Genomic DNA, 27098 nt, shown 5'->3' on the forward strand with positions numbered 1-27098 from the left:
TACCTCTAATGGTTTTTGAGTAATTTAGTGAAAACCAAATTTGTTACTAAAATATACCCATTTGTAGTAGATTAAATCCCTGTAATTTTAATGATAGAAAATGTTAGCTTCAGAACATGATAAAACCTACTAAATGATGGAGCTACATCAAATTGTAGAACCTTAATAGCAATAACATCCAATACAAGTTCTAGTAAAGGTATCGATCTACCGTTAGTTGCACTATAAAGATTCTAGAAGGCAAAGTTTTTATTCAAGCGATCCTATGGAGCTTTCAAACAACTTACCTAGATACAAGTAAAAATTAATAAGATTCTAAATTAATTCATAACTTTCTAGTTAAAGGTTATGCGTCTGAGAAAGTGGTCGTTCAGAGGCTGCTACCGTGTGCACAAGCTAGATGACAACAGATGTTCTATCGGCCACTCTCTGCAATACCTATATAAATACAGCCGCAGAGGCAGAAAAAAGGTTCACTTAGCACTCAACCACTATAAAATCCACGTATATTGAAAGTCAGATGGCGCTCTGCTTCGGATGACGTCAGAGACGAACTGTGACAAAACGCGTATTTTCGGTAATGACAGATAGTGAACTCGCGAGGACTGTACACTGTCCTGGATCGCTTAGAATTCGCTAAAGTAACAGTTAGTGTGCTGTCCGTGATAATTAAAAATACGCGTGGCAAGTGGTGACTATTATTTCAACTTTTGTGGCGAATATTTATAATTTTTTTTTTTTTTGAACATTTATTTGAGTATTAGCAGTCAGGGCGAAAGACAAGTTGGTAAGAACGTACAGTAGAGATCGCCTCTGAACTGCTAGTTGTGCTGATTAGAATAGAAAGATTTATTGTCAATTGAACATAGTGACTTTCAAAGTGCTTTACGGGAGATACTTTACTCAATATATGTTTGAACTAGATCTTTATACCTTCACATATAATCACAGTCCTGATCCCACTAAATAGAAAGAGAATATAAACATTTCTTTCAATGTACTGGACCAGAATGTGGCCGCGCAGACTGGAAACTAAAGGTCAGTATGTTCTCCAACGCTTTCTGGCTGACCACAAAGATAGTTGCCAGGTTCGCGTGAACTACCAAACAAAACAGCCATCATCCATCTGTCTTTCATAAATTGTACCAGCCGCCCCACAAGTACTGTGTCAAGTCCTTTCTCAAGTACTGTCCACCTCTCATGTTCTGCAGCTCTTGAACTTGTAGACTGCTTTGTGGCCAAGTTGTAGATAACCTTCTGCCCCCTGCAGTTTAGTCGTCTGATAACTTTAAATTCCAGAGTGTTTATTCCAGCCGACATGTCGAAAGGATTTGTCTACATTTACAAATGTTATTAATATGGATGTTGTTGTCCATATGCAGTGTCCTTATGGATGATCTTACATTTCTCTGGAACCTGAAGTGATATTGTCAATTAAAAAAGGTACACAAATAATTTTTTTATTTTGTTTAGTTGTTTTATAATAACAAGAAGGTCGATCAGTAATTAGAAAACACCCGTTGCCGCAGTGATCCAGTCGTGGAGGGCGGCGACGTTGGTGTAGGCCCCTGGGTATCCGGGCACACCACAGCCCCGGCCCCAGGAAACGACGCCGTACTGCGTGGAACCCACGACGAGCGGCCCGCCGTCGTCGCCGTCGCACGCCACGTTGTTGCCGTCGGCGTCGCCTGCGCACACCACGTTCTCCGTGATGCCGGACCCCAACTTCTCTCTGCACGTGGAGTGTGCCACGATGGACACGGTGACAGCGCGCAGCTGGTCGGACGCGTCCTCACCAGAAGCCACGCTGCCCCAACCGGTGACGGTCGCAGAACTGCCAGCCTCGAGTTCCGACGTTGCGAGGCTCACCGCCTACAAACGACGATGGTGTCAACAGTGTTTCTGCTCACAGATAACCATGAATAAAATGCGCGCGCGTTGTGTGTGTGTGTGTGTGTGTGTGTGTGTGTGTGTGTGTGTTCCAAAGACTCTACGGCCAACGGGATGATAGATCACATAATGGGGGAACAAATTTTGCTAGAAAGAGAGGAAGAGAGAATGAGGCTTAACGTCCCGTCGGCACGGAGGACCTTAGAGACGGAGCACAAGAATACTAGCCGCGCCCATTCGAAGCAGCCATCCCAAACTTGCCTGGAGCGATTTATGGAAATCATGGGAAACCTATAAAACTGCATGGCCGGACACAGATTTGAACCACTCTCCGGTGTGCTGACTGTTGGGCCACCTCCCGCGGTAACGTTTGTTAGAGACGAAATGTTCAAAAATGGCTCTGAGCATTATGGGACTTAACATCTGAGGTCATCAGTCCCCTAGAACTTAGAACTACTTAAACCTAACTAACCTAAGGACATCGGACACATCCATGCCCGGAGGCAGGATTCGAACCTGCGACCGTAGCGATTACGCGGTCCCAGACTGAAGCGGCTAGAACCGCTCGGCCATCCCGACGGCGGCCACGAAATGTTCATTTAACGCTTTCGGTGACGCTATGTGTTCTTTACTATTCGCCTGCCCTGGGACGATGAGATTTCACCGAACTAGCACGGTCTACTAACCAGGCGTGCAGCACAGTACCTACCCCAGTACACTGATGCAGTGATTTCCAACAAGGAAGATAGAAGCGAATCAGAAACTTGAAGTGGCTCAGCCACACAGAGCAGGTGACGGGACGATAGGCAACGTGCATTGCATACGAGGGCCGCAAGCCACTCATGCCCCGTAGCCTCTAGCGGCGTAACATGTCTTAAATGACGCCTAGTATCGCCAGGAAGCATCCGTGAAAATTTTGTCTCTGACTAATATGTTCCTTTAACGTGATCTACCACCCCAGAAGTCGGTCACAAAGACTTTGAAAGATTCTGTATACATACAGAATAACAGTTGTCAGGCACGTTTACTCTGGTGTCTGGGCAGATATTTGCAATTTCGTTTTTGGAATGTCCAATTGGAATCGTCCCAAACAAAAAAAGCTCATCGCGTCTTTTCATACTACACCCAGTGCCGGCGGAAAGTGTCGGTTTGTTTCTCATTAAAAACCAAATCATTTTTAAAGAGGGATTTTACCTGCCGAGTCGACAGTGCGATCCCACACTAATCTATTGCGATATTCGGGTTATCGGTATAAATCGACAAATTAGGTTAAAACGGGAAAAATAAGCAGTACTCCAGAAACGACTGAACATCGCTGCTGGATGGTGCTAGCAGTCAGTGCAGGCCAGGGTGGTGCGGTCGTTGCCGGAATACTGGTTATTTCTCGTTTTTTGCTGTCTCTTTTAATTTATACCGATAAAACGAATATTGTACTAATTTTCGTCCACTCTCCAGAAGGGTCAAGTAAAACGCCGCTTTAAAAATCATTTTATTTTTAATAGTAACCACTCGACACTTTCCGTCGAATCCGGGCGTCGCATGAAAGTCCTGTTAAGGAGCTTTCCTTTGGATTGGCTCCAGTTACACACTGCAAAAGTAAACTGCACATATCTGTCAAAACATCATAGAAAGTACGCCTGACCGAGCGAGGTGGCGCAGTGGTTAGCACACTGGACTCGCATTCGGGAGGACGACGGTTCAATCCCGCGTCTGGCCATCCCGATTTAGGTTTTCCGTGATTTCCCTAAATCGCTCCAGGCAAATGCCGGGAAGGTTCCTTTGAAAGGGCACGGCCGACTTCCTTCTCCATCCTTTCCTAATCCGATGAGACCGATGACCTCGTTGTCTGGTCTCCTTCCCCAAAAACAGCCAACAGCCAAAGTACGCCAGAGAACTCTTAGCTTGACAGACAATTCCTGTTACGAAGGACCTTGGCAGATGATGTTCTCATAAGCAATCAAAATCCGAAAATTTGTGGTTTCGATGTAAAATAAGTTTCAATATCGGATCACTTCAAAATCCCTGGGTTCAAGGTACACACACAGCAGCTCTGAGGTGTATACTCTGAATTAACCAATGGCACGGATAATGTTTCGAGTACTCGTCTTTGGATTTTCTTCTACGTGACGAAAAACGTCCTCTTCAAAGTCGAGCTCCACAATCAACTCTCCCAGCTTACGTCCTAGTTTCTCGCAGCATTGTTGTAATCAAGAGGTTCCCAACCCTTCTGAGATCAACATCCGTGAACGGGAAAATATGTCAACTTAAGAAAGTTTAGAACCTAACTAAAATTTAAAGTAAATAACAAACATTTAAAATTTCTTATGTGATGCTTATGTTACTTAATGTGTGAACCAATAAACTTCTGTGTTTTGCAGGTACTGTACTAAACTAATAATTAGAGAATCAATGAAAAGTTTGTAACCACAGTTTTTCTGTCCAATTTGTAGTCGTTTAAGGCGTATCGTAAGTCATGTAGCAAGTTTATTTGGTTTTTCATTTTTGTTGTCATTTCTGCAAGAACAGAGGATCTAGTTTCACGTATATAAGTTGTAGCAGGTTTAATCTGCACCCATCAGGCGCTATTGATAATAACTATTCACTGCAATGTTGCCACTTCCGTACTATCAAAGCATACTTCCAGTTCATTGTCGTAGAAAATAGAGGAATTGTATTTTTGCTTGACTTTTTTGTTACCTGAAGGTATTATTCCAGTCACTGAAAATTGTATTTGAATTCAGTATTTACCTGTTGATTTTCCAAATTAGGAAATCTGATCCTAATTTAATTAATTACTGATAAGAGTTGAAAATGAGAAGTGGTCACACAGTAAATAAAGTAACGAGAACAGTAAAACTGACACTGCGTACTTCTCAGAATGAAGCTTCCAACGCATATGAAACTGGAAGCTTTCAGAAGATTTTTTTACTTACTGCAGTTAGATATGGACTTTCATTATTAAAATCATTGGGAAACTGGAGGTTGCTCTGTTAATAATTGTTAGCCTGTGTGTTGGAAAACTAAACAACATACTGAACAAATGAATCAGAGGTAGTGACGTGTAAATATTTGGTGCGGGATTATTGAAGACTATGTGATTGGTCCTCACTTCATTGAAGAAATCTGAATGCGTAAAAGATACGCACAGATTCTTGCTGAAGTGCTACCAGGTCTCTTACAGATGATACCACTTGAAACACAGCACAATTGGTGACCGAGTCATTACTCACTTGTGACCGGGTACGCGCCCACAAACGCTGGCCTGGTCGTGAAGGCGTTATCAGTTGGTCTGCACGTTCGCCTGATTTGGCACCAGCGGCCTTTTTTCTCTAGGGTAAACGATAGGATAAAAACTATGCACCAGTTCCACCGACCCAAGAGGATTTAAAATATTGCATTGTGACAGCTTCTGCAACGATATGGAAGGAGTCTCTTGAGTCTGTAGAGACGTCCGTCCACCAGTGACTGCAAACGTGTATTGCAGCAGATGTTGGACATGTCACACCTGTCTTAAGGCTTGTGGCATAAACAAAAGCTGTACTGTTGTCATAGTTAACTGGTGAATCACACTTAGCTGTCTGTCGTTTACCTTCTAGTTGGCGTTTTGGTACAACCTCATCTAGCCATGAGTGATTATCTGTTGTAAGTTTAATTTTTCTCCACTACTGCGTTTTTGTAAGTACACTCTTAGCTGCATCAGTCTGGAATGTGCCTTCAGACTGGCGCAACTGTTTCGTATTACAGTACTAATTTAGCATAAAAGAGCACTCTGTTTCTTATTCAAATATATAAATCCAATATTCTAAATAATTCTGTTCCACCAGAAAATACAATTTTGAAGAGCGAAACGCGGTTGAATCGGGCTCTCTTAGATCTACAATATTAAAAGCTTTTCAATTGGAGCAAATGTTCAAAAGTAGTACCGCCAACATCAGTACACTTATAGATCCGCTCTTCAAATGACCGTACTTCACACAGAAGCACATCTGCGGGAATATCAACACAGGCGGTTCTGGTGCACTTGACCATCTCTTCACGAGCTGTTGGCACTTGCTATTACACCTTATCTTATAAATATCCCCACAGAAAGAAATCCGGCGATGTCAAATCGGCAACCTAGCGGACCAATTAGTAGTGCCGCATCTGCCGATCCACCGGCCAATGTAAAAGCAGTCTTATGCCTCCCGTGCTTCAATTGCGTATTGCGTTGGGCAACCGTCCGTACTGAAATCACATACGTTGTAGAACGTCCACGGCAGCATCCTGCTTACTACCGGTACTCCCTGTTCCATAAACGTTCGATACTTGCACCCAGTTAACGTGCCGTCGATAAAATACGGTCCATTGAGTTTGTTCTCCATGATGTCACACCATACATTAACAGACCAAGGACGTTGATGAGCAACTTTCCCTAACCATAGGGGATTGTCTACTCTCCAGTAATCCATGTTATGCCGGTTAATGGTACCATGGTTTGCGAATGTAGGACTCATCGGAAAATAGTACCTCAGCAAAGAACATGGGGATCATTTGCATTTACTGACTTGCCCATTCACAAAACACTAGCCGGTTATGGAAATCAGAGCCATGAAGTTCTTGAATCAGTGACACATGGTATGGATAGCACTTATGACGATGCAGTATTCTGACAATACTATCTACGAACATTCAGAAATCGCAGTGTAATTTCCGGGAGCTTATCCTTGGGTTGTGGTGCAATGCCGCTAGTGCAGCCATTTCATTAGCATCTCCTGTAACACGCTTCGTTTCTTTTTGCCAGTCTGTACGCTGACATCAGACATAAACGCGTCCACAACCTTGCAAAAGAACGAACGAGAGCGAGTTTTCCACGGGAAACTCTTGGCACACAAGGCGAAAGCTTCAACATTTTTTCTAGATTCTTCGTAAATCAGTATTATTCCGGTTTTTTCTTCTGTGATTGCAACATTCATCGTTCGCTTGCACGTCTGTTCTCCAAATGATAGGTACAGTGTACTGCCTGTTTGATACACTTTGTAACCAAACGTATCCGGAAATCCCCAAAAGCATACTGTTTTTCATATTAGGTGCATTGTGTTGCCACCTACTACCAGGTACTCCACATCAGCGACCTCATTAGACATCGTGAAGAGCAGAATAGGGAGCTCCGCGAAACTCACGGGGTGTCACTTGTGTCATACGTCTGTAGGGGAGACCTCCACACTCCTAGACATCTCAATGTGCACTGTTTCCGATATGATAGTGAAATGGAAATGTGAATTGACACTTACAGCCCAAAACTTATAGCCAGAACTCGTCTGTTGACTGATAGTTATTGGTTCAGTTGGCTCTGAGCACTATGGGAGTTAACATCTGAGGTCGTCAGTCCCCTAGACGTAGAACTACTTAAACCTAACTAGCCTAAGGACATCACACACATCCATGTCCGAGGCAGGATTCGAATCTGCGACCGTAGCGGTAGCGCAGTTCGAGACTGAAGCGCCTAGAACCGCACGGCCACACTGGCCGTCTGACTGATGGAGACCGCCGATAGTTGAAGAGGGACATAATGTGTAATAGGGAGATATCTATCCAGACCATCAGAAAGGAATTCCAAACTACATCAGAATCCACTGCAAGTTCTATGATTGTTAGGTGCGAGGTGAGAAAACTTGGATTTCATGGTCGAGCGGGTGCTCATAAGAAACACATCACGCCGGTAAATGCCAAACGAAGCCTCGCTTGGTGTAAGAACAGTGGAAAAACGTTGTGTGGAGTGATGAATCACGGTACACAATGTGGCGATTCGATACAGGGTGTGGGTATGGTGATTGCCCGGTGAACGTCATCTCCCAGCGTGTGAAGCGCCAACAGTAAAATTCGGAGGTAATGGTGTTATGGTGTGGTCGTGTTTTTCATGGATGGTGCTAGCACCCCTTCTTGTTTTGCGTGGAACTATGACAGCACAGACCTACATTGATATTTTAAGCAGCTTCTTACTTCCCACCGCTGAAGAGCAATTCTGGGATGGCCATTGCGTCTTTCAACACGATCAAGCACCTGTTCATAATGCACGGCCTGTGGCGGAGTGGTTACACGCCGATAACATCCTTGTAATGGACTGCCCTGCACAAAGTCCCGACATGAATCCTATAGAACACCTTTGAGATGTTTCGGAATGCCGACTTCGCACCAGGCCTCACCGATTGACATCGATACATCTCCTCAGTGCAGCACTCCGTGAAGATGGGCTGCCATTCCCCAAGAAGCCTTCCAGCACCTGATTGGACGTCGCCTGCGAGAGCGGAAGCTGTCATCAAGGCTAAGGGTGAGTCAACACCATATTGAATTCCATCGTTACCGATGGAAGGCGCCACGAACTTGTAAGTCATTTTCAGCCAGCTGTCCGGATACTTTCGAACACATAGAATACGACGTAGTTCATTGCATGGTATAGGTGGTGCGTCGAATTGTTGCCTGTTTGATATTTCGGAGGAACACAACTTTGGAAGATATTAAATACTGGCCTCTCCTACCCTCACAGCATGGTGATGGAATCCAACGTGCATTGGATATTCAAGATCCATGGAGTAGCATGTCGTAAATTTCGAATGTGTTCCATTTCTATTCCGCCTATTACAGCGCCATCTGAGGCGAAACGAACAAAATGCTTCAGACAAAACGTACGTAGATTTTGACACAGAAACCTAGTCTGCAATAAACTGATACTCATACATTGGGCGGGGTGGCGGATCGAGTGTAGTAACGTTGGATGTCTCCCTCCGAGACAAACAGATTGGAATTGTGACTTTTTTTGATCCGATGTGCAGTTTTCGAGGGTTTCAATGTCTTCAGTTACAAGGAACACTTTGTATGTATGTACAGGACGTTAGGCCTTTAAATGTAGTAAGTGCAATTACTGTGATCATTCGTAACTTAATATGTAGCCACTTCAACTTATTGATTGTTTTTTTCTCTGCATCTATCAGTCTTTCTTCAAACACGTCACATACACTCCTGGAAATTGAAATAAGAACACCGTGAATTCATTGTCCCAGGAAGGGGAAACTTTATTGACACATTCCTGGGGTCAGATACATCACATGATCACACTGACAGAACCACAGGCACATAGACACAGGCAACAGATCATGCACAATGTCGGCACTAGTACAGTGTATATCCACCTTTCGCAGCAATGCAGGCTGCTATTCTCCCATGGAGACGATCGTATAGGTGCTGGATGTAGTCCTGTGGAACGGCTTGCCATGCCATTTCCACCTGGCGCCTCAGTTGAACCAGCGTTCGTGCTGGACGTGCAGAACGCGTGAGACGACGCTTCATCCAGTCCCAAACATGCTCAATGGGGGACAGATCCGGAGATCTTGCTGGCCAGGGTAGTTGACTTACACCTTCTAGAGCACGTTGGGTGGCACGGGAAACATGCGGACGTGCATTGTCCTGTTGGAACAGCAAATTCCCTTGCCGGTCTAGGAATGGTAGAATGATGGGTTCGATGACGGTTTGGATGTACCGTACACTATTCAGTGTCCCCTCGACGATCACCAGAGGTGTTCGGCCAGTGTAGGAGATCGCTCCCCTCACCATGATGCCGGGTGTTGGCCCTGTGTGCCTCGGTCGTATGCAGTCCTGATTGTGGCGCTCACCTGCACGGCGCCAAACACGCATACGGCCATCATTGGCACCAAGGCAGAAGCGACTCTCATCGCTGAAGACGACACGTCTCCATTCGTCCCTCCATTCACGCCTGTCGCGACACCACTGGAGGGGGGCTGCACGATGTTGGGGCGTGAGCGGAAGACGGCCTAACGGTGTGCGGGACCGTAGCCCAGCTTCATGGAGACGGTTGCGAATGGTCCTCGCCGATACCCCAGGAGCAACAGTGTCCCTAATTTTCTGGGAAGTGGCGGTGCGGTCCCCTACGGCACTGCGTAGGATCCTACGGTCTTGGCGTGCATCCGTGCGTCGCTGCGGTCCGGTCCCAGGTCGACGGGCACATGCACCTTCCGCCGACCACTGGCGACAACATCGATGTACTGTTGAGACCTCACGCCCCACGTGTTGAGCAATTCGGCGGTACGTCCCCCTGGCCTCCCGCATGCCCACTATACGCCCTCGTTCAAAGTCCGTCAACTGCACATACGGTTCACGTCCACGCTGTCGCGGCATTCTACCAGTGTTAAAGACTGCGATGGAGCTCCGTATGCCACGGCAAACTGGCTGACACTGACGGCGGCACAAATGCTGCGCATCTAGCGCCATTCGACGGTCAACACAGCGGTTCCTGGTGTGTCCACTGTGCTGTGCGTGTGATCATTGCTTGTACAGCCCTCTCGCAGTGTCCGGAGCAAGTATGATGGGTCTGACACACTGGTGTCAATGTGTTCTTTTTTCCATTTCCAGGAGTGTAGTTAACTACCTGTTGTTTCCTGTCTAGTTGTAACTGCACCACTAAGTGGACTACGCCCGTCACTCTACACTAACCATTTTGTGTTCATGTGTTCACAGTTCAACATCTGACCTGCTCTCAAGAGAAAATAAGCATTAATGGCTTGCTCTTGCGACATGTGACCTACTAACTCACGACTTCTAACAGGTATGGTCCACAGCTCGTGGTGTAGTGGATAGCGTTACACCCTCTGGATCGCGGGGTCCCGGGTTCGATTCCCGGCCGAGATGGGCATTTTCTCTGCTCGGGGACAGGGTGTTCGTGTTGTCCTCATCATTCCATCATCATTCATGTAATTGGCTAGACTGGACTGTGTACAGATTGGGAATGTGTACGGTCACTAATGACCGCACAGTTGAGCGCACCACAAACAAAACATCATCATCAGCATCGTCTAACAGCTATATTTATTAGCCTCCAAATGAAATAAATACGAATGCAGTATTGTTCAGTACACTGTCGTCAGTCAGTAAGAAAAATATCTGCATCTGTAACCCCAACACACTTCATATTTATAATACCATTGTTCTCCCTGATAAAATGTATTAACAAATGCAGTCATTCCTGTATTGCGACACTTTTAATGATGTTTATATGATGTTCACTGTGGTGAAAGGAGGCTTGTGTGGGTAATGTATGATGGCGTGCTGGTTACAGTTACATGTGGATGTTCATGAATACGTAGCACAAAACTTCGACAACAAATAAATCAATCATGCCTTGCCTACATCACAGCTTCCCGAATCCCCAAACTTAATTCCTTCTGATTCTTTTATGTATGTATGTTTACAGTTTTTGTTGTATTTTAGACCTGTTGATAGTGTCGATGAACCCAGGGAACACATTGAGGCTTATTGTCAACGCATTCAGAAAATGCATCAAAGAGGAAACTCATGTCTACCTACGAAATGTGTCAACGTTGAACACTTGTACTGCATCTGTCCTCAAGTGCATTCAGTACTTTGGATAACTGGAGCTGTGTTTGTTAGGGTTATTCACTTGTTTCATTGCCCTCTACACACCATTTCCCTTGTACTTATAACAGGCAAACAACCTTTATATACTAATAGAAATGGAAAGTGTTACGCTAGAGACACCTTCACCGAAGACGGCCGCGGTGGCCGACTGGTTCTAGGCGCTTCAGTCCGGAACCGCGGGACTGATACGGTCGCAGGTTCGAATCCTGCCTCAGGCATGGATGTGTGTGATGTCCTTAGGTTAGTTAGGTTTAAATAGTTTTAAGTTCTAGGGGCCTGATGACCTCCGATGTTAAGTCCCATAGTGCTCAGAGTCATTTGAACACCTTCGCGGAACGCTACGGAACTGCCGAACTAATAGTCCTGCATTTCTAAGCCAGTGGCGTGTGCTTATTCATACTTATGCGAGTTAACACCACTTCTTTTGTTTTAATAGTAACAGTGTTACTCTCACATACTCTTAAATACTATCCTGTTATTGTGTTAACACTGTAATTATCTTCATATTTCCGTCTTCACCTAATGTTCTTGTAATTATGTTAACTCTGCAATTATCTTTGTATTTTAATATTAGCTGTAACTATTATTTAATTTTAGTTACTGATAACACCATTTTTCATTCGTCCGAACATTCTTTAACTCTTTTGCGATGGTAGCACTGAAATTATGCTATTTTCCTTGGGTTCATTACTCATTCACCTTCTTGGTTTAAACTATCAATAACAGAAAACAAAACCAAGTTAATTTTAGATTATGCGCTACTTAAAATTATATTTCTCTCTTGGCAGCAGCGGCCTTGTAAATTATCCCTCTTTTTCTTTCCATCCTGAGCCCTACACACACTACTTATGTTTCGTCCCACAGGCAGAAGGTAAATTGTCTCAAGGTCGACACTATCTCGGCATAATTCCTCACAACGAATGCTCGTTCCCTATTCCCCAAACCTCTGTAGTACCAGAAAATCTTAACCTTATTATCTCCTTTCATTCAGCGCCCTTCAGTGACAACCAATAGGGCGTGGAAAATCTCGACAACCTCCGAGTAATGCCATTCCCCTGAAATGCCAGTCGCAGCCCTTCATCACAGGTAAGGGCGAACGAAATGGTGAACCTGCCAACTGGCTGACAACCTCCATGGCTGACAACTGAATTAAGCCAAATGTTCATACAGATGTTTCAAGGCATATCCAAAACTCAAACCTTACGGAGACTAGAGAAGCAGGAGAAAACAGTGTGTAAACAACCCAGAAATCAGGCACACTCGTTCCCCTGCATAAAACGATATGAGACCTGCAACTCTTTGAAAGAATCCCCGTAGCTTGGGTGCTGGAAAGACAAGACCAGAAACCGCTTTAACCATGATCAAGAATGTCGCTGATACCTTAGTACCAATCTTAAGTGACGCATTTAATTTTTGTGTTGGGAATGGAATACTTCCCACACTATGTGTTCCATGGCATCTTTTTCCAGAAATTGTCACATAATCTATTTAATAATCCAGTTCGCAAATCTGTCTAGCAGCTCAAATCAAATCATTATGCTGCATGAAAAATGCTTACAATTGTAACAACTGTCAATGACTGCAATTCTTATTAATCCTAACTCCTTTTCTTTTAGTGCAGTGAAGAATTCTTGCTATCACTACGGCCCTGGTGCTTTAAAACGGTCGGAGTAACAAAAGAGTGACTAGGGGGAACTATAAGGTTATGACAATGTTTCTGCTGAAAGCCAGAGTCTCATGCAGGTAAAAGCGTGGGAGAGCACTCTGCTGGCCAAGGACAATAGGAGCTACAATGCCGGTCAACTGCTGTTTGTGTATGAGAAATCGATTGGAAACTTTCCTCATGTCAGTACGTTGTAGGTGTCGCCACCGGCGCCAACCTTATCTGAATGCTCTGAAAAGCTAATCATTTGCATATCACACCATCTTCTACCTGTCGGTTAAATTTCCAGTCTGTAGCACGTCATCTTCGTGGTGTAGCAATTTTAAGGGCCAGTAGTGTATTTCCAGCGATACCAGTGGTCTTATGACATTGTCCCATACCCCCAAATAATCTACAGTGTGATGGATTCCATCACCTCTGACCTACTAGGCACCTACTAGAAATCGACACATGTACCCTGTATCTAATAAAAGCTTATATTTTCTTTCCTTCACCTCACCCACTATTGCATAGTCCACCTCTGCAGGAACATTTCTTAAATCTAATTTTAACAGGAACACCTTTCGGTGTACTTCCGGTTCCCTCTTGTGTTTAACAGCTATTTGCTTCATTCCTTTCCACCCCTACGACCACTACAGAATGTTGTTGATGACCCATACCACCTTTTTAACTGCTGGCTGGCGGCGGCACAGACTCTACACATGCCCTGTACACCCACAGTTGTAATACTTCATATTTGCTGAGAGGACATCACGTCTATCCCTCACAACCATCGACATATCAATCTTCTCATGTTGCACCACTAAACTCACAGTCGAATGTAGATCCCTAGGCGCCCCTTTGGGCATGCCTGAACTGCCTCTGACACAGTGGCGTCCTGCGTCTCTGCTATTGCAACAAATTTATTTTTCATTCACAAGCAATACAAATACTTAATAACTACTAACTGATTTAAAAAATTAAAAATAAAGAAAAAATTAAGCCTTGAGCCTTATTATCTATTATCTACATAGCCCACACTGCTTTCCAACATGACCCAAACAATGACATGTAAAAGAAGTAACATCAACAGATTCAGCACAAGGTGCAGAATGCCCAAGCAGATTACACTATGAACACCTCACAGGTTCTAAACACTGCTCTTTACTGTTACCACGTAATTCAGAAAGATCAGCCAGTTCTTCTGCTCTATACAAAGTCGCCCTAAAGTTACGATGACACTCACTGTTGAAACCTATGACTGTCACACATACAAAAAGTAACAAACAGTTTCTCCACTCACCCTCTATGTCGATACTGACGACCGCGGTCTAGGCACCGTGCTGTGTGGACGACGCACACCCTGCTACCCACTGAAACGACGTCAGAACGACACCACTATATAGCCAACACTAGGCAGCAAACTGACGGAGGTTAGGTAACCGTGGGCGACATTGGATGGCAGGCCGATAGGGTCCAAGAAGTGGGTGTCGGAATTAAGACTTTATTTCCAATTGCCACGTAGATTCTGTGGCGTGGTGGGGAAGGGACCACACACCTGCCCCACAGAATGGAACGTATAGTCAGTCGGCTGCTAGGCAGCGTCCATTCAAATGGCTGCAGCTCTTGCTGGTAACCTCCTTTGATAATGTCTTCAACCAATACTGAGCCCGCAGTTGTTTTGCATGAGCTACAGCGCTGATGTCAGCAGTGCATACTGGGGTCTTGCAGACGTAGCCACTCTGTGCTAAATGAGCGCACACAGGTAGCCAAGGCGAGCAGCAAGAGAGGCGCCCACCGTGTCCTCAGTAGGCAGCTGCTGTGCACGGGGTGCAACGCATTGCTTCCTGGCAGCAGCCTGGCTACTACTGTAGTGGACCGACAGGCCTGCTGCGCTGTGGCACCAACTCTGGGTGAGGGGTGGGGGAGAGGAGTGTGCACTTAATGTGGGAGGCAGACAGTCCAGCTAGGAATCAAACCTGTGGCTCCAGCTGCAGCTGGCGTCTCCGTGTCTTCTCCTCATCTGGCACAGTACCTGCGTTTTGGTGGTACTGCTGGGCTCCAAATGAATGCTACAAAGTGAAGGGTTATTTGTACCAGATAGCAGCATAATTTTTGTAGCTATGTTCCATTCCTGGTCGCAACACCATGGAACCCCAACAATGAAGCCGTCGCCTTGCCTATGTTGTATACTGTTGATGTGCTGGAGCGTTATGCCAAGCAAGGCCAGCTTACGATCGTGTGGGATGTTAAGTGAAATTTGTGACTTGAATAAGAAGTTTTGGGTAGGGAGGACGCAGCAAGCTATCTTTGAGAGAGTCATTGACAGTCTAGAAGTAACTTGGAGTGTGCCCCAAGGAAATGTGTTGGGACTCTTGTTGTTCATGTTATATATTAATGAGCTTACGAAAAACGTTAATAGTAACCTCAGACTTTGAGTAGATGATGCAGTTTTCTATAAAGAAGTCCTGTCTGAGAAAAGCTGAATAAATTTTCAGTCAGATCTTGATACAGAGTGACAGTTACTAAAGTATATCAAATATAATCGCCATAACTCTTGAACCTTTTGTGTTAGGACGTTCAAACTACACGGTTATTCACAGGGCATGATGGAAATTATTACAGTTTGGTTTAGCGGCTAAGCCCACTTTCATTTGGATAGGTTCGTGAATAAGCAAAACTAGCGCATTTGAGGGAATGAGAATCAGCATTTTGCGATCGAGAAGGCTCTTCACCCTCAACGGGTGATGTGTGGTGTGCAATGTCACGGAATAATCGGTGCGATATTCCTTAATGTCACAGTGACTACCGAACGGTGCGTGAAGGTTTTGGCAGATGATTTCATCCCCATTATCCAGAGAGACCCTGATTTCGACAAGATGTGGTTCATGCAAGACGGAGCTTGACGCCTTCGAAGCATGAGAGTGTTTGATGTCCTGGAGGAGCACTCACTCTGGGGAATGTATTCTGGCTCTGGGGTACCCAGAGGCCACTGGCAAAGGTCCTCGATTGGTAGATATGTTCTCCGGATCTGAACACATGAGACTTCTTTCTGTGGAGCTATATTAAAGACAAGGTGTACAGCAGTAACCCCAAAACAATTGATGAGCAGAAAACAGCCGTCCAGAAGGTCATCCAGAGCATCGGTGTTCCGACACTTCAGCGGGTCATGCTGAATTTAGCTATTCATCTGCGCCACATCATCGCCAATAGTGGCAGGCGTACCGAGCGAGGTGGCGCAGTGGTTAGACACTGGACTCGTATTCGGAAGGATGACGGTTCAATCCCGCGTCCGACCATCCTGATTTAGGTTTTCCGTGATTTCCCTAAATCAGTCTAGGCAAATGCCGGGATGGTTCCTCTGAAAGGGCACGGCCGACTTCCTTCCCCATCCTTCCCTAATCCGATGAGACCGATGACCACGCTGTCTGGTCTCCTTCCCCAAACCAACCAACCAGTGGCAGGCGTATCGAACATGTAATAACTTAAATTAGAACAACTTCAGTGACTTTTACATGTCGAATAAAGTGTGTGCACGCCGTAGTTTGTAACTAATTTATGTTTTTTTTCAATAACTGTCACCGTGAAGATCTCAGTGTGGCGCAGAAACTGACAGCTTGCAAAACTGAGCACTTCACAGAACGAGAAGACGTAGTATCCTAGGATTATAGTGTCAGTGAGTCGCAGCTGGAAATGTTCAACTCACATAAATACCTGGGTGTAACACTTTGTGAAGATAAGGACTGGAATGATCACATAGGCTCAGTTGTGGGTAAAGTAGTTGGCATACTTCAATTTACTGGTAGAATACTGGAAAATGCAATCTGTCTACAAAGAAGATTGCCTACAAATTGCTCGTGGGACGCACCCTAGAATATTGCTCAAATGTGTTGGTCCCATATCAAATAGGACTAACAGGGGATGTTGGAAGTAAACAGCGAAGGGCAGCACTAAAGGTCACAGGTTTTTTTGAGCTATGGGACAGTGTCACTGAGATACCGAAAAAACTAAACTGGCAGACTCTTGAAGATAGAAGTAAACTATCCTGAGAAAGCCCCTTACAATGTTTCAAGAACTGCCTTTAAGTGAGGAGTCTAGTAATATACTACAACACCACACTTATCGCTGCAGCTGGACTGTGAGGACAAGATTAGGTTAATTGCAGGATACATGGAGGCATTTATATAAGGGCAACACGAATGGTCACAGGTTTCTTTGATCCACCGGAAAGTGTCACTGAGATGCTGAAGAAACTGACCTGGCAGACTCTTGAAGACAGACGTGGAGTATTTCAAGAGTGCCTACTTGCAAGTTTCAAGAACTGGCTTTAAATGACAATTCTTGGAATATGCTACAGCCCCCTACGTATCACTCGAGTAGAGATCATGAAGACAACATTAGATTAATTGCAGTTTGCATGGGGGCGTTTATACTGTCATTCTTCCTGTACTCCATACAGGAATAGAACTGGATGAACCATAATAACACACACATTAGGACGTAACCTTTGCCATGCACTTCACAGTGGTTTGCAGCGAATAGATACAAAAGTAGATGTAGAACGGTAATCGTATGGCCACTTGCACCAGTAACAGATGTGAAAGGAGGAAGGTAATACGTAACAAAACAATCGACAAGCTCCTGTCCCAGAAAATATATTCTGATCCATCCCTCAATGGCTTCAGTAAAATAACATCGAATCAGATGACATGGGCGACTTATTACAGGATATAATGACAAGTCAGCTGCAGTCTTTGAACAGTGCTGTGCATTCCAAATAATGTGTGTGTGGAAAATTATGAAACTGAAACAATGAAATACATCATTTCATGGTTTTATGGTTCAGTTCACTGACAGGTGCTAACATGTTGACAAACTTAAATAGTTGAGACAGGTATCGTAATGGCACATGCAGTAGAAGCAATTTTTTCTGCGTAGAATCATGGGTCTTCAATCAGAAGTTGTAATTTTAGTAGCGTTAGTAATTAGTATTGGTAGAAAAAGTAAAAGTGAAGAAGTAGTAGAAACAACTGTAATATTATTAAATGTCAATATAACAGTACGCAACGAGGGATGCTAGCAGCTTGTTACCACAGCATGATTCAACCAGAAGTAGCTGACTCTTTTTGTCACACAGGAATATACAACTGACTATGAAGATAAATGAGGCAAGAGGGAAATTATGGGCAAGATAGTGGCTGAAATGGGAAAGTGCGGATTTCACGTTTCAGAAAACAGTATATCTGACGTACATTTATGCATGACAGACCGAGGTAACAGACGCTGTGATCATTCAACCAACTGGATAAGTCAAATGATTCTGTTCATATCTAGCAATCTGTATTAATTTTTTAGTCAGTCCATGATGTATGCCTGCATACATCAATGGAAAGTGACACATTTCTTATCCCTAGTTCTGGTACAATACAAAGCTTTAGCTAACCACAAATCTTTAAACAACATATACTCAGCGAAGAATAAAGACGTCAGTGTTCTTAAACAAGACCATTCCTCTTGTAACTAGCTGCAGCACCATAAATAATGCGTTGGATTTTATAATGCTGCGGTCATCATGGTGATCTAAGCAGATTTTCTGAGTGGTTGGTTGATGAAATGAAATCAAAATTAATAAATAGATGTAATCATAAATACTCCACGTTAAGTGAACGTTACTGAAAGTTTTTTAGCAAATTTCTCTTATTTTCTGAAGCTGTGCAAATAATTCTGTTTACAGCTATGCTGCTATATTTTCAAGTCTTGTGACAGACAGTTTCAGAGTATGTATGGAATCATTCAACGAATTTTGTGCCATAGATAATTTGTCGCAATTGTTTCTGAGTACAGAGCATTTATGAGTATGTGAGAATGTGTGTGTGTGTGTGTGTGTGTGTGTGTGTGTGTGTGTGTGTGTGTGTGTGTGTGTGTTTACGGGAGTGGAGTCTTCCTTAATTAAATGATGCAGAAGAAGAGTGGATGATGTCTGAATAAAAATAAGAATATTAAATTGTATGGATATTCATATCTATGGAAAGATCTTTTACGCTCAGTACAAACACATTGGTATAAAACTAGATTAATTATCCTAAGAAAAAAGCTTTTAGATGATATGTTTGTGGCTTTCACGTCCACAATATATTCCGAGTGAACCAAATTCCTAGGTGTCTCATGACTACGAATCAGATTCCCGTCACTAGTTTCGTAATAGGTGATTACAACTACTAAATTACGTTCATCCAAACAGTTCCATCTAACACAAGAATACAATTAATTTGTAGGCCTGAAATAATACTGTCTTCATATGCGTGGCTTATGAGCAAGAACTAGTGATATATTCTGCACCGATGTTCTGCACTTCCCTGACTGTCCACTGCAATCTGTTAGCGAAATTTTCATATTTTCGTATTTTGTGGTCATTTAAGAATCATGTGTATATATTTTATCACAAGAAAAGGCACTTTTGCCTACTTTTCATTCACACAGTAGACATTTCATAGATCTAAGTAACGCCATCCAAAATAAGTTTGATATCATTCGGCTTATCACTACACCTCCAAAATAATTTGGCTGTATTATCAGCTCTCATAAAAATTTATGTTGAAATTTTGACAAGATTTGATAGAACTCCAAGAGCGATAACACTCAAATAATGAAATAAAAAGTTGGAAGTGTTAAGAGGTTGAAATTACATACAGAGCACAACGTTTTTTGCTAAACTCATGGCTTAGGATTGATGGTGCGCCATACTTTCAGCTACTTTTGTAGTATGCATGATGACTACTACAGGTGATTTTGAACTGAAGAAGCTAATTTATTCTGCATATTCTCAATCTGTAATGGGTTATCTAATTATTTTCTGGGGATACCGAACTTGAAGGGTCAATATCTTTTTAAACAAAGGGGAATGGTATATCAGTTATACCTGCTTTTAATTTTGGAATATCTTGTCAAGACCTGTTCAAAGAAACTTATTATTTTAACAATTTCTTCACAACATACATCGTATATGACACAATAGGCCCAAAAAAACCTCTCAAAAGTCTTCAAGGGGTCAACTTAAGTTAATCAGAACAAGGGGATGCATGTATTCAGCGACTTGCAGGAGCATGTTAAATGCAATGTAGATAATGCGATGGATTGTAAGATTCAATAAGAGAATTATGTATTGGACAACTTCTACTTCACTAAAGAGAATTTTTATAGAAACTCATAATTTAATATTTTATGTAATTTTGCCGTTAGAACTAGCACTAAATACAATAATCTTCATCAGTGTTAAGTCATTACATTGTATTGTATTTAAATTAAATTACATGGATTTATTTGATTTGTTTCTGTTCCAAGATGTCACTCTCTGTGGTATCCACGGAGCACTGTCAATGTAGGGAAATGTAAAACGACCTGCAATTTATATTCTATACGATTCTCTTGTGTTACAGTATTTCAGATGTGTTATCACTGCATTCTGAGCGATGAATACACAGTCAGCAAAGAATCTCTGACATATTTCTAAATACATTGAGGCTTGGATTAAACACCAAAGCAGTTGAAATACTGTAAGTCGAAAAACATTAAAAGGGCTGTCCATGGCACTGAATTACCATGCCGATTTCCTAGCTTGTCTTTTGTACATAATGCTGAAATAGTGGAAGGGGTAACCTCTGATTCCCTAAACCCTGTGTAGTACTACTCTATGGTTCATGTACTTCATAGTAACATACCATCTTAAAATATTGTGGGAATAGCTCAAAAAATTGATAAATTTCCGTCCTCTATGTTCTGTAATAAACAATGCTAACATGGAGCACTGATAACTGGCGTTGTAATTAGTATGTTGTGACATTCGTAATTGTTTATTATTATTTCTTTCGTGATTGATGTTCAGTGTACTAACATTCTGTATTGGTTGTAGATAATTCGATTGATGGTAGAAAATTATTGTGCAATAACATCGCTGAAACAATGTGCTCTGGAGATGGACTTATTGGAAAGTGAAATCTAGATCTGTTCAAGAAAGACTTGTAGAACAAAGGTAAAGGTATATTTTCATTTGTCGTGATTACAATGATTCACCAGTTCTGCAATGGAGTGTACACTGTGATGAATTTTCTGACTGCTTGAAAAATTGTCTCGAACCGAGAGAGAAACAAAGAACCTTCCCTTATCAGACAACGCAATTGACCCTTTTTAATCCTTAATTCTATGTAGCGTTGGTCTTCGTCCTTTGTTTTCTCCTTTACTACCCATTTTTTTACTTGATAAAGCAGCGACAATTAAATCATCGAAGTTGATAGTTTCCAATTTTAAGAAACAACAGTCAGAATAATGATGGGAACTACTGTTTGGTAAGGAAATAAATCGTCACGAGAAAAGATCGCTAAAAAAATACATTTTATTGGATGGCCGTTTTGACAGAATTATTCTCAACAGATCTTATGCTTTTGAGTTTTTCAACATATTATCTATTCTGTTACCTTACACTGCAGATGAATGATCTTGACCATGACCATTAAGTAAACTACTTCTTTTCTGGCAGCTTACTTATAGCATACAAGACAACCTCAACACTAGGAATAAATTTATAACCTTGTTCTCTGAAAACTGAGATAAGCTTGAGCTCTATTGTGGTCTTTGCATTTAGGCAAAAAAAAAATGGCTCTGAGCACTATGGGACTTAATATCTGAGGTCATCAGTCCCCTAGAACTTAGAACTACTTAACCTAACTAACCTAAGGACATCACACACATCCAAGCCCGACGCAGAATTCGAACCTGCGATCGTAGCGGTCGCGCGGTTCCAGATTGTAGCGCCTAGAAACGTTCGGCCACTCCTGCCGGCGGCTTTAGACACATGGGACAAATTACTTTTTCTGGTCTTAATTTAATACGTTCTATACGATAACTTTTGCTTTAATTTTATGTTTATATATTACACCTTCATGAATTAGTACGATGGTTTTAGTAATGGAAAAATTGGTAAGGAATAATGAAACTTTCGTTTATACTTTCTGTCTGTTTCGTAGTATTCCATTCTTAGGATGTATCAATAATTATCAAGTCGTTAATTTGTTAAGGAATTACTATAATTTGCTGTAAGCCAGTTTTGCGCATTTCATGTTGAGATAGAAAGCCTTGACATGGTAACAAATTTGTTTTGTGTTGTTTATATGTCTGCCGCAGTAGTTGTAATGCTGCCTAATTTTTATTTGGTCTGTTGCCAGACTCACTGAACTGTAAAGTCACAGATTCTGATTTTGAGATGCATAGAATACAAAAAGTTTTCGCCAGTTTATGCACTGTGTAATCTACACTCCTGGAAATTGAAATAAGAACACCATGAATTCATTGTCCCAGGAAGGGGAAACTTTATTGACACATTCCTGGGGTCAGATACATCACATGATCACACTGACAGAACCACAGGCACATAGACACAGGCAACAGAGCATGCACAATGTCGGCACTAGTACAGTGTATATCCACCTTTCGCAGCAATGCAGGCTGCTATTCTCCCATGGAGACGATCGTAGAGATGCTGGATGTAGTCCTATGGAACGGCTTGCCATGCCATTTCCACCTGGCGCCTCAGTTGGACCAGCATTCGTGCTGGACGTGCAGACCGCGTGAGACGACGCTTCATCCAGTCCCAAACATGCTCAATGGGGGACAGATCCGGAGATCTTCCTGGCCAGGGTAGTTGACTTACACCTTCAAGAGCACGTTGGGTGGCACGGGATACATGCGGACGTGCATTGTCCTGTTGGAACAGCAAGTTCCCTTGCCGGTCTAGGAATGGTAGAACGATGGGTTCGATGACGGTTTGGATGTACCGTGCACTATTCAGTGTCTCCTCGACGATCACCAGAGGTGTACGGCCAGTGTAGGAGATCGCTCCCCACACCATGATGCCGGGTGTTGGCCCTGTGTGCCTCGGCCGTATGCAGTCCTGATTGTGGCGCTCACCTGCACGGCGCCAAACACGCATACGACCATCATTGGCACCAAGGCAGAAGCGACTCTCATCGCTGAAGACAACACGGCTCCATTCGTCCCTCCATTCACGCCTGTCGCGACACCACTGGAGGCGGGCTGCACGATGTTGGGGCGTGAGCGGAAGACGGCCTATCGGTGTGCGGGACCGTAGCCCAGCTTCATGGAGACGGTTGCGAATGGTCCTCGCCGATACCCCAGGAGCAACAGTGTCCCTAATTTGCTGGGAAGTGGCGGTGCGGTCCCCTACGGCACTGCGTAGGATCCTACGGTCTTGGCGTGCATCCGTGCGTCGCTGCGGTCCGGTCCCAGGTCGACGGGCACGTGCGCCTTCCGCCGACCACTGGCGACAACATCGATGTACTGTGGGGACCTCACGCCCCACGTGTTGAGCAATTCGGCGGTACGTCCATCCGGCCTCCCGCATGCCCACTATACGCCCTCGCTCAAAGTCCGTCAACTGCACATACGGTTCACGTCCACGCTGTCGCGGCATGCTACCAGTGTTAAAGACTGCGATGGAGCTCCGTATGCCACGGCAAACTGGCTGACACTGACGGCGGCGGTGCACAAATGCTGCGCAGCTAGCGCCATTCGACGGCCAACACCGCGGTTCCTGGTGTGTCCGCTGTGCCGTGCGTGAGATCATTGCTTGTACAGCCCTCTCGCAGTGTCCGGAGCAAGTATGGTGGGTCTGTCACACCGGCGTCAATGTGTCCTTTTTTCCATTTCCAGGAGTGTATATTATGTAAAACTGTAATAAGTTTTGTATTTATTTGAAATGCAAATACGACAGATGTTGTGTTATATAATGCATATTTCTTAATATCAGACATTGTAACGATACTAGGTAACTGACGGTGATAAAAGAATAACAGCTAGGCGGAGAGGACAGGCCCTGGTCACTCAGACGCGACGTCAGAGAGCAGGCGAGGTTGGAGACATTCACTGAGGGCTGAGTGATGGAAGAAGTTTGACGCGCAAATGGAGTGCTCTGTGTGGCTACGGTTATGTGAAGCCTCTTAATATAATATACTGCGAGGCAATGTTCCGTGGCGGGTGCGAGCAGATTAACGAAACACCTATTACAGCGAGATCGTGGCCCTAAATCTGCTGTGGTTAATGTGGAGTTGTTGGACCATTGTCGCCTACGCCGGCTATAGTATTTCGACGACTACAAAAGGCTGCAAGATTTTATACAATCATTCCCGTTGTGTAGATACTGTGAGAAATTCCCCAGTGACTTGATTCTGATTATTTTCCAAATAATAAGTCCGACAATAACATTTTCCTACAACATTCTTTAAACTAAGTCATTGTAACGTAGATAGAATCCAAACCTTTCCTATGTGTGTTAATCCGAGTGTCCTGAGTTGATGAAAAGAACTGAATAAGTAAATTACAAGTCTGTCAGTTTGCTTTTCTATTTAAAAATTAGTTAAATGCAACCGGTAGGAACGCCTCTTACAGCTAACAGTTTTCTTGCATAACAATCAGAGGCACAGTTCACTTTGAGTTTTAGAATAAAATTTAATTAACAGTTGCACATAAAAAATTCTGAATGTCATTACCCTTGAGTGTATGGGTTTGGTTCAAAGTTCATTATCGGTATGTGTTTGAATTCCCATAGTCAGGCACATGATTAGTTTCCAGTCCAATTAACTTTCAAAAGTGATGAAGAACTCTATTAGAAACTATCTTATTAAACTTCAATTAATTTATGTTTTCCCAGAACTGCAAATATCTAGTTACCAGTAGCGTGAGGTTCCGTAAGTTTTGTTGTAACAATGGCGAGCTACACTTCTACTAAATTCAGTGTCATGTATTTCATAGCACATTCCTAACTATTTCATTTAACTGTTTTATATTAAGTTATTTCTCGCAGTAATCACTTATTCTTATTTTTTGCTTGTAGTTCAACTATGCCTGTGTACACTTTTGGCTGCCATACGATTATTTCAATATTGTTTCAAGCGCCTGCTGTTCAGGCCATTACTAATTTATCGAGCAGTAAATGTGTGTGATGTCCTTAGATTAGTTAGGTTTAAGTAGTTCTAAGTTCTAGGGGACTGATGACCTCAGAAGTTAAGTCCCATAGTGCTCAGAGCCATTTGAACCATTACGCATGAGTTGTTATGGCCTAGCCGATCCTTATGATACCCCTTTCCTATTAGTACTTTACGTGAGCGATTGCACTAATAATCAACTGAGACAACATAAAGTATAATAGCAGCAGTGTACTAGGAGAGGAACAAGTTATTTCTTAAAACAGCTTGTTCAACACATCTTCCCTGTAATAGTTGTAAGATTTCTTCGGAAATGGCAGCCTTATTCAAAATTTTATAATTTCTGTTGGACACGCTCGAAACACAAATTACCTTAATGAAACGACGGGGGGGAGGGGGGGGGGCGGGCAGACACGTTACAGTGTGACACAGGAAATCTCATTAGAGTCTGGAAATAATCGTAAGATATTCTGGTATTCATACCTGAAATGAGATAGGGTCGGAGAACACGACGAAGCCGATGTCGTACTCTCCCGTGGCGAGGTTGAAGCCGCTGTGCCAGAAAACACCAGAGGCCTCGTACACGGTCCCACCGCTCTCGCGCGTGGAGCTTCCTGCCCGAACTGAGAAATAACTCCAGCCGACGCCATAGATGCAATGTGCAGCAGTCAGCACATACGCGGAACTTATGATGGAGCCGCCACAGGCGTGTTCGTTCAGGTACTGCAACGAGACCATATACGGGTGCTGCGAGATGTCCACGAGATCACCAGAGATTATACGCCCGCCGGGACGGCGTCCCAGAGGTCGATGCCTCACGGAGGGCGCAGCACTGCAGGCGGCAGCTAGCAGGAACAAAGCAATGGCTGACTTCATCTCTCTGGTTGGCACGGCATAGCACTACGATTGTTATATGAGCCGCTCTTATCAGCTATCTGACACACTCCAGAGCGACCGCTTCTGTAGCGTAAACAAGTCAAGAACAACTACCAAGTTAAGAGGCTACATCACGGAAAGTGACCCTTCGGGTTTCAGGAATACGTCATTTTATGACCACAGACGATACGATCAATCAAGTAAGGACTCTTAACGATAGTGATCTCCAAATGACAAGAAGAAACCGAAAACACTTGAACGAGATTTGTCGTTAAGCGTGTGCAGGTCCTTTAATTACGAGCGAATGACCGTGCGGATTTCTGACTTTTACACTCCTCGAAATTGAAATAAGAACACCGTGAATTCATTGTCCCAGGAAGGGGAAACTTTATTGACACATTCCTGGGGTCAGATACATCACATGATCACACTGACAGAACCACAGGCACATAGACACAGGCAACAGAGCATGCACAATGTCGGCACTAGTACAGTGTATATCCACCTTTCGCAGCAATGCAGGCTGCTATTCTCCCATGGAGACGATCGTAGAGATGCTGGATGTAGTCCTGTGGAACGGCTTGCCATGCCATTTCCACCTGGCGCCTCAGTTGGACCAGCGTTCGTGCTGGACGTGCAGACCGCGTGAGACGACGCTTCATCCAGTCCCAAACATGCTCAATGGGGGACAGATCCGGAGATCTTGCTGGCCAGGGTAGTTGACTTACACCTTCTAGAACACGTTGGGTGGCACGGGATACATGCGGACGTGCATTGTCCTGTTGGAACAGCAAGTTCCCTTGCCGGTCTAGGAATGGTAGAACGATGGGTTCGATGAAGGTTTGGATGTACCGTGCACTATTCAGTGTCCCCTCGACGATCACCAGAGGTGTACGGCCAGTGTAGGAGATCGCTCCCCACACCATGATGCCGGGTGTTGGCCCTGTGTGCCTCGGTCGTATGCAGTCCTGATTGTGGCGCTCACCTGCACGGCGCCAAACACGCATACGACCATCATTGGCACCAAGGCAGAAGCGACTCTCATCGCTGAAGACGACACGGCTCCATTCGTCCCTCCATTCACGCCTGTCGCGACACCACTGGAGGCGGGCTGCACGATGTTGGGGCGTGAGCGGAAGACGGCCTAACGGTTTGCGGGACCGTAGCCCAGCTTCATGGAGACGGTTGCGAATGGTCCTCGCCGATACCCCAGGAGCAACAGTGTCCCTAATTTGCTGGGAAGTGGCGGTGCGGTCCCCTACGGCACTGCG

General features: G+C 44.0%; 1 protein-coding gene across 1 annotated transcript; it reads right to left on the reverse strand.

Annotated features, from left to right (window-relative positions):
* Positions 1-1439: 1439 nt before the first annotated feature.
* Positions 1440-25831, reverse strand: LOC126355158 (trypsin-3-like). Its single transcript, XM_050005366.1, has 2 exons — positions 25435-25831; positions 1440-1872 (listed from the first exon to the last, which is right to left on the reverse strand). Exons 1-2 carry the CDS (start codon positions 25825-25827, stop codon positions 1507-1509), a joined length of 759 nt encoding a protein of 252 aa, XP_049861323.1. The 5' UTR covers positions 25828-25831; the 3' UTR covers positions 1440-1506.
* Positions 25832-27098: the final 1267 nt, after the last annotated feature.

Source organism: Schistocerca gregaria, chromosome 3, assembly GCF_023897955.1.
Source record: "Schistocerca gregaria isolate iqSchGreg1 chromosome 3, iqSchGreg1.2, whole genome shotgun sequence".
NCBI classification, from domain to species: domain Eukaryota; kingdom Metazoa; phylum Arthropoda; class Insecta; order Orthoptera; family Acrididae; genus Schistocerca; species Schistocerca gregaria.

Bases quoted from the DNA above. Each gene is read 5' to 3' on its own strand.
- LOC126355158 (XM_050005366.1), bottom strand. From the start codon at position 25,827: ATGAAGTCAGCCATTGCTTTGTTCCTGCTAGCTGCCGCCTGCAGTGCT. The intron at 1,873-25,434 runs GTATGAATACCA...CGTCGTTTGTAG, and splicing joins CCGACCCTATCTCATTTCAG to GCGGTGAGCCTCGCAACGTC.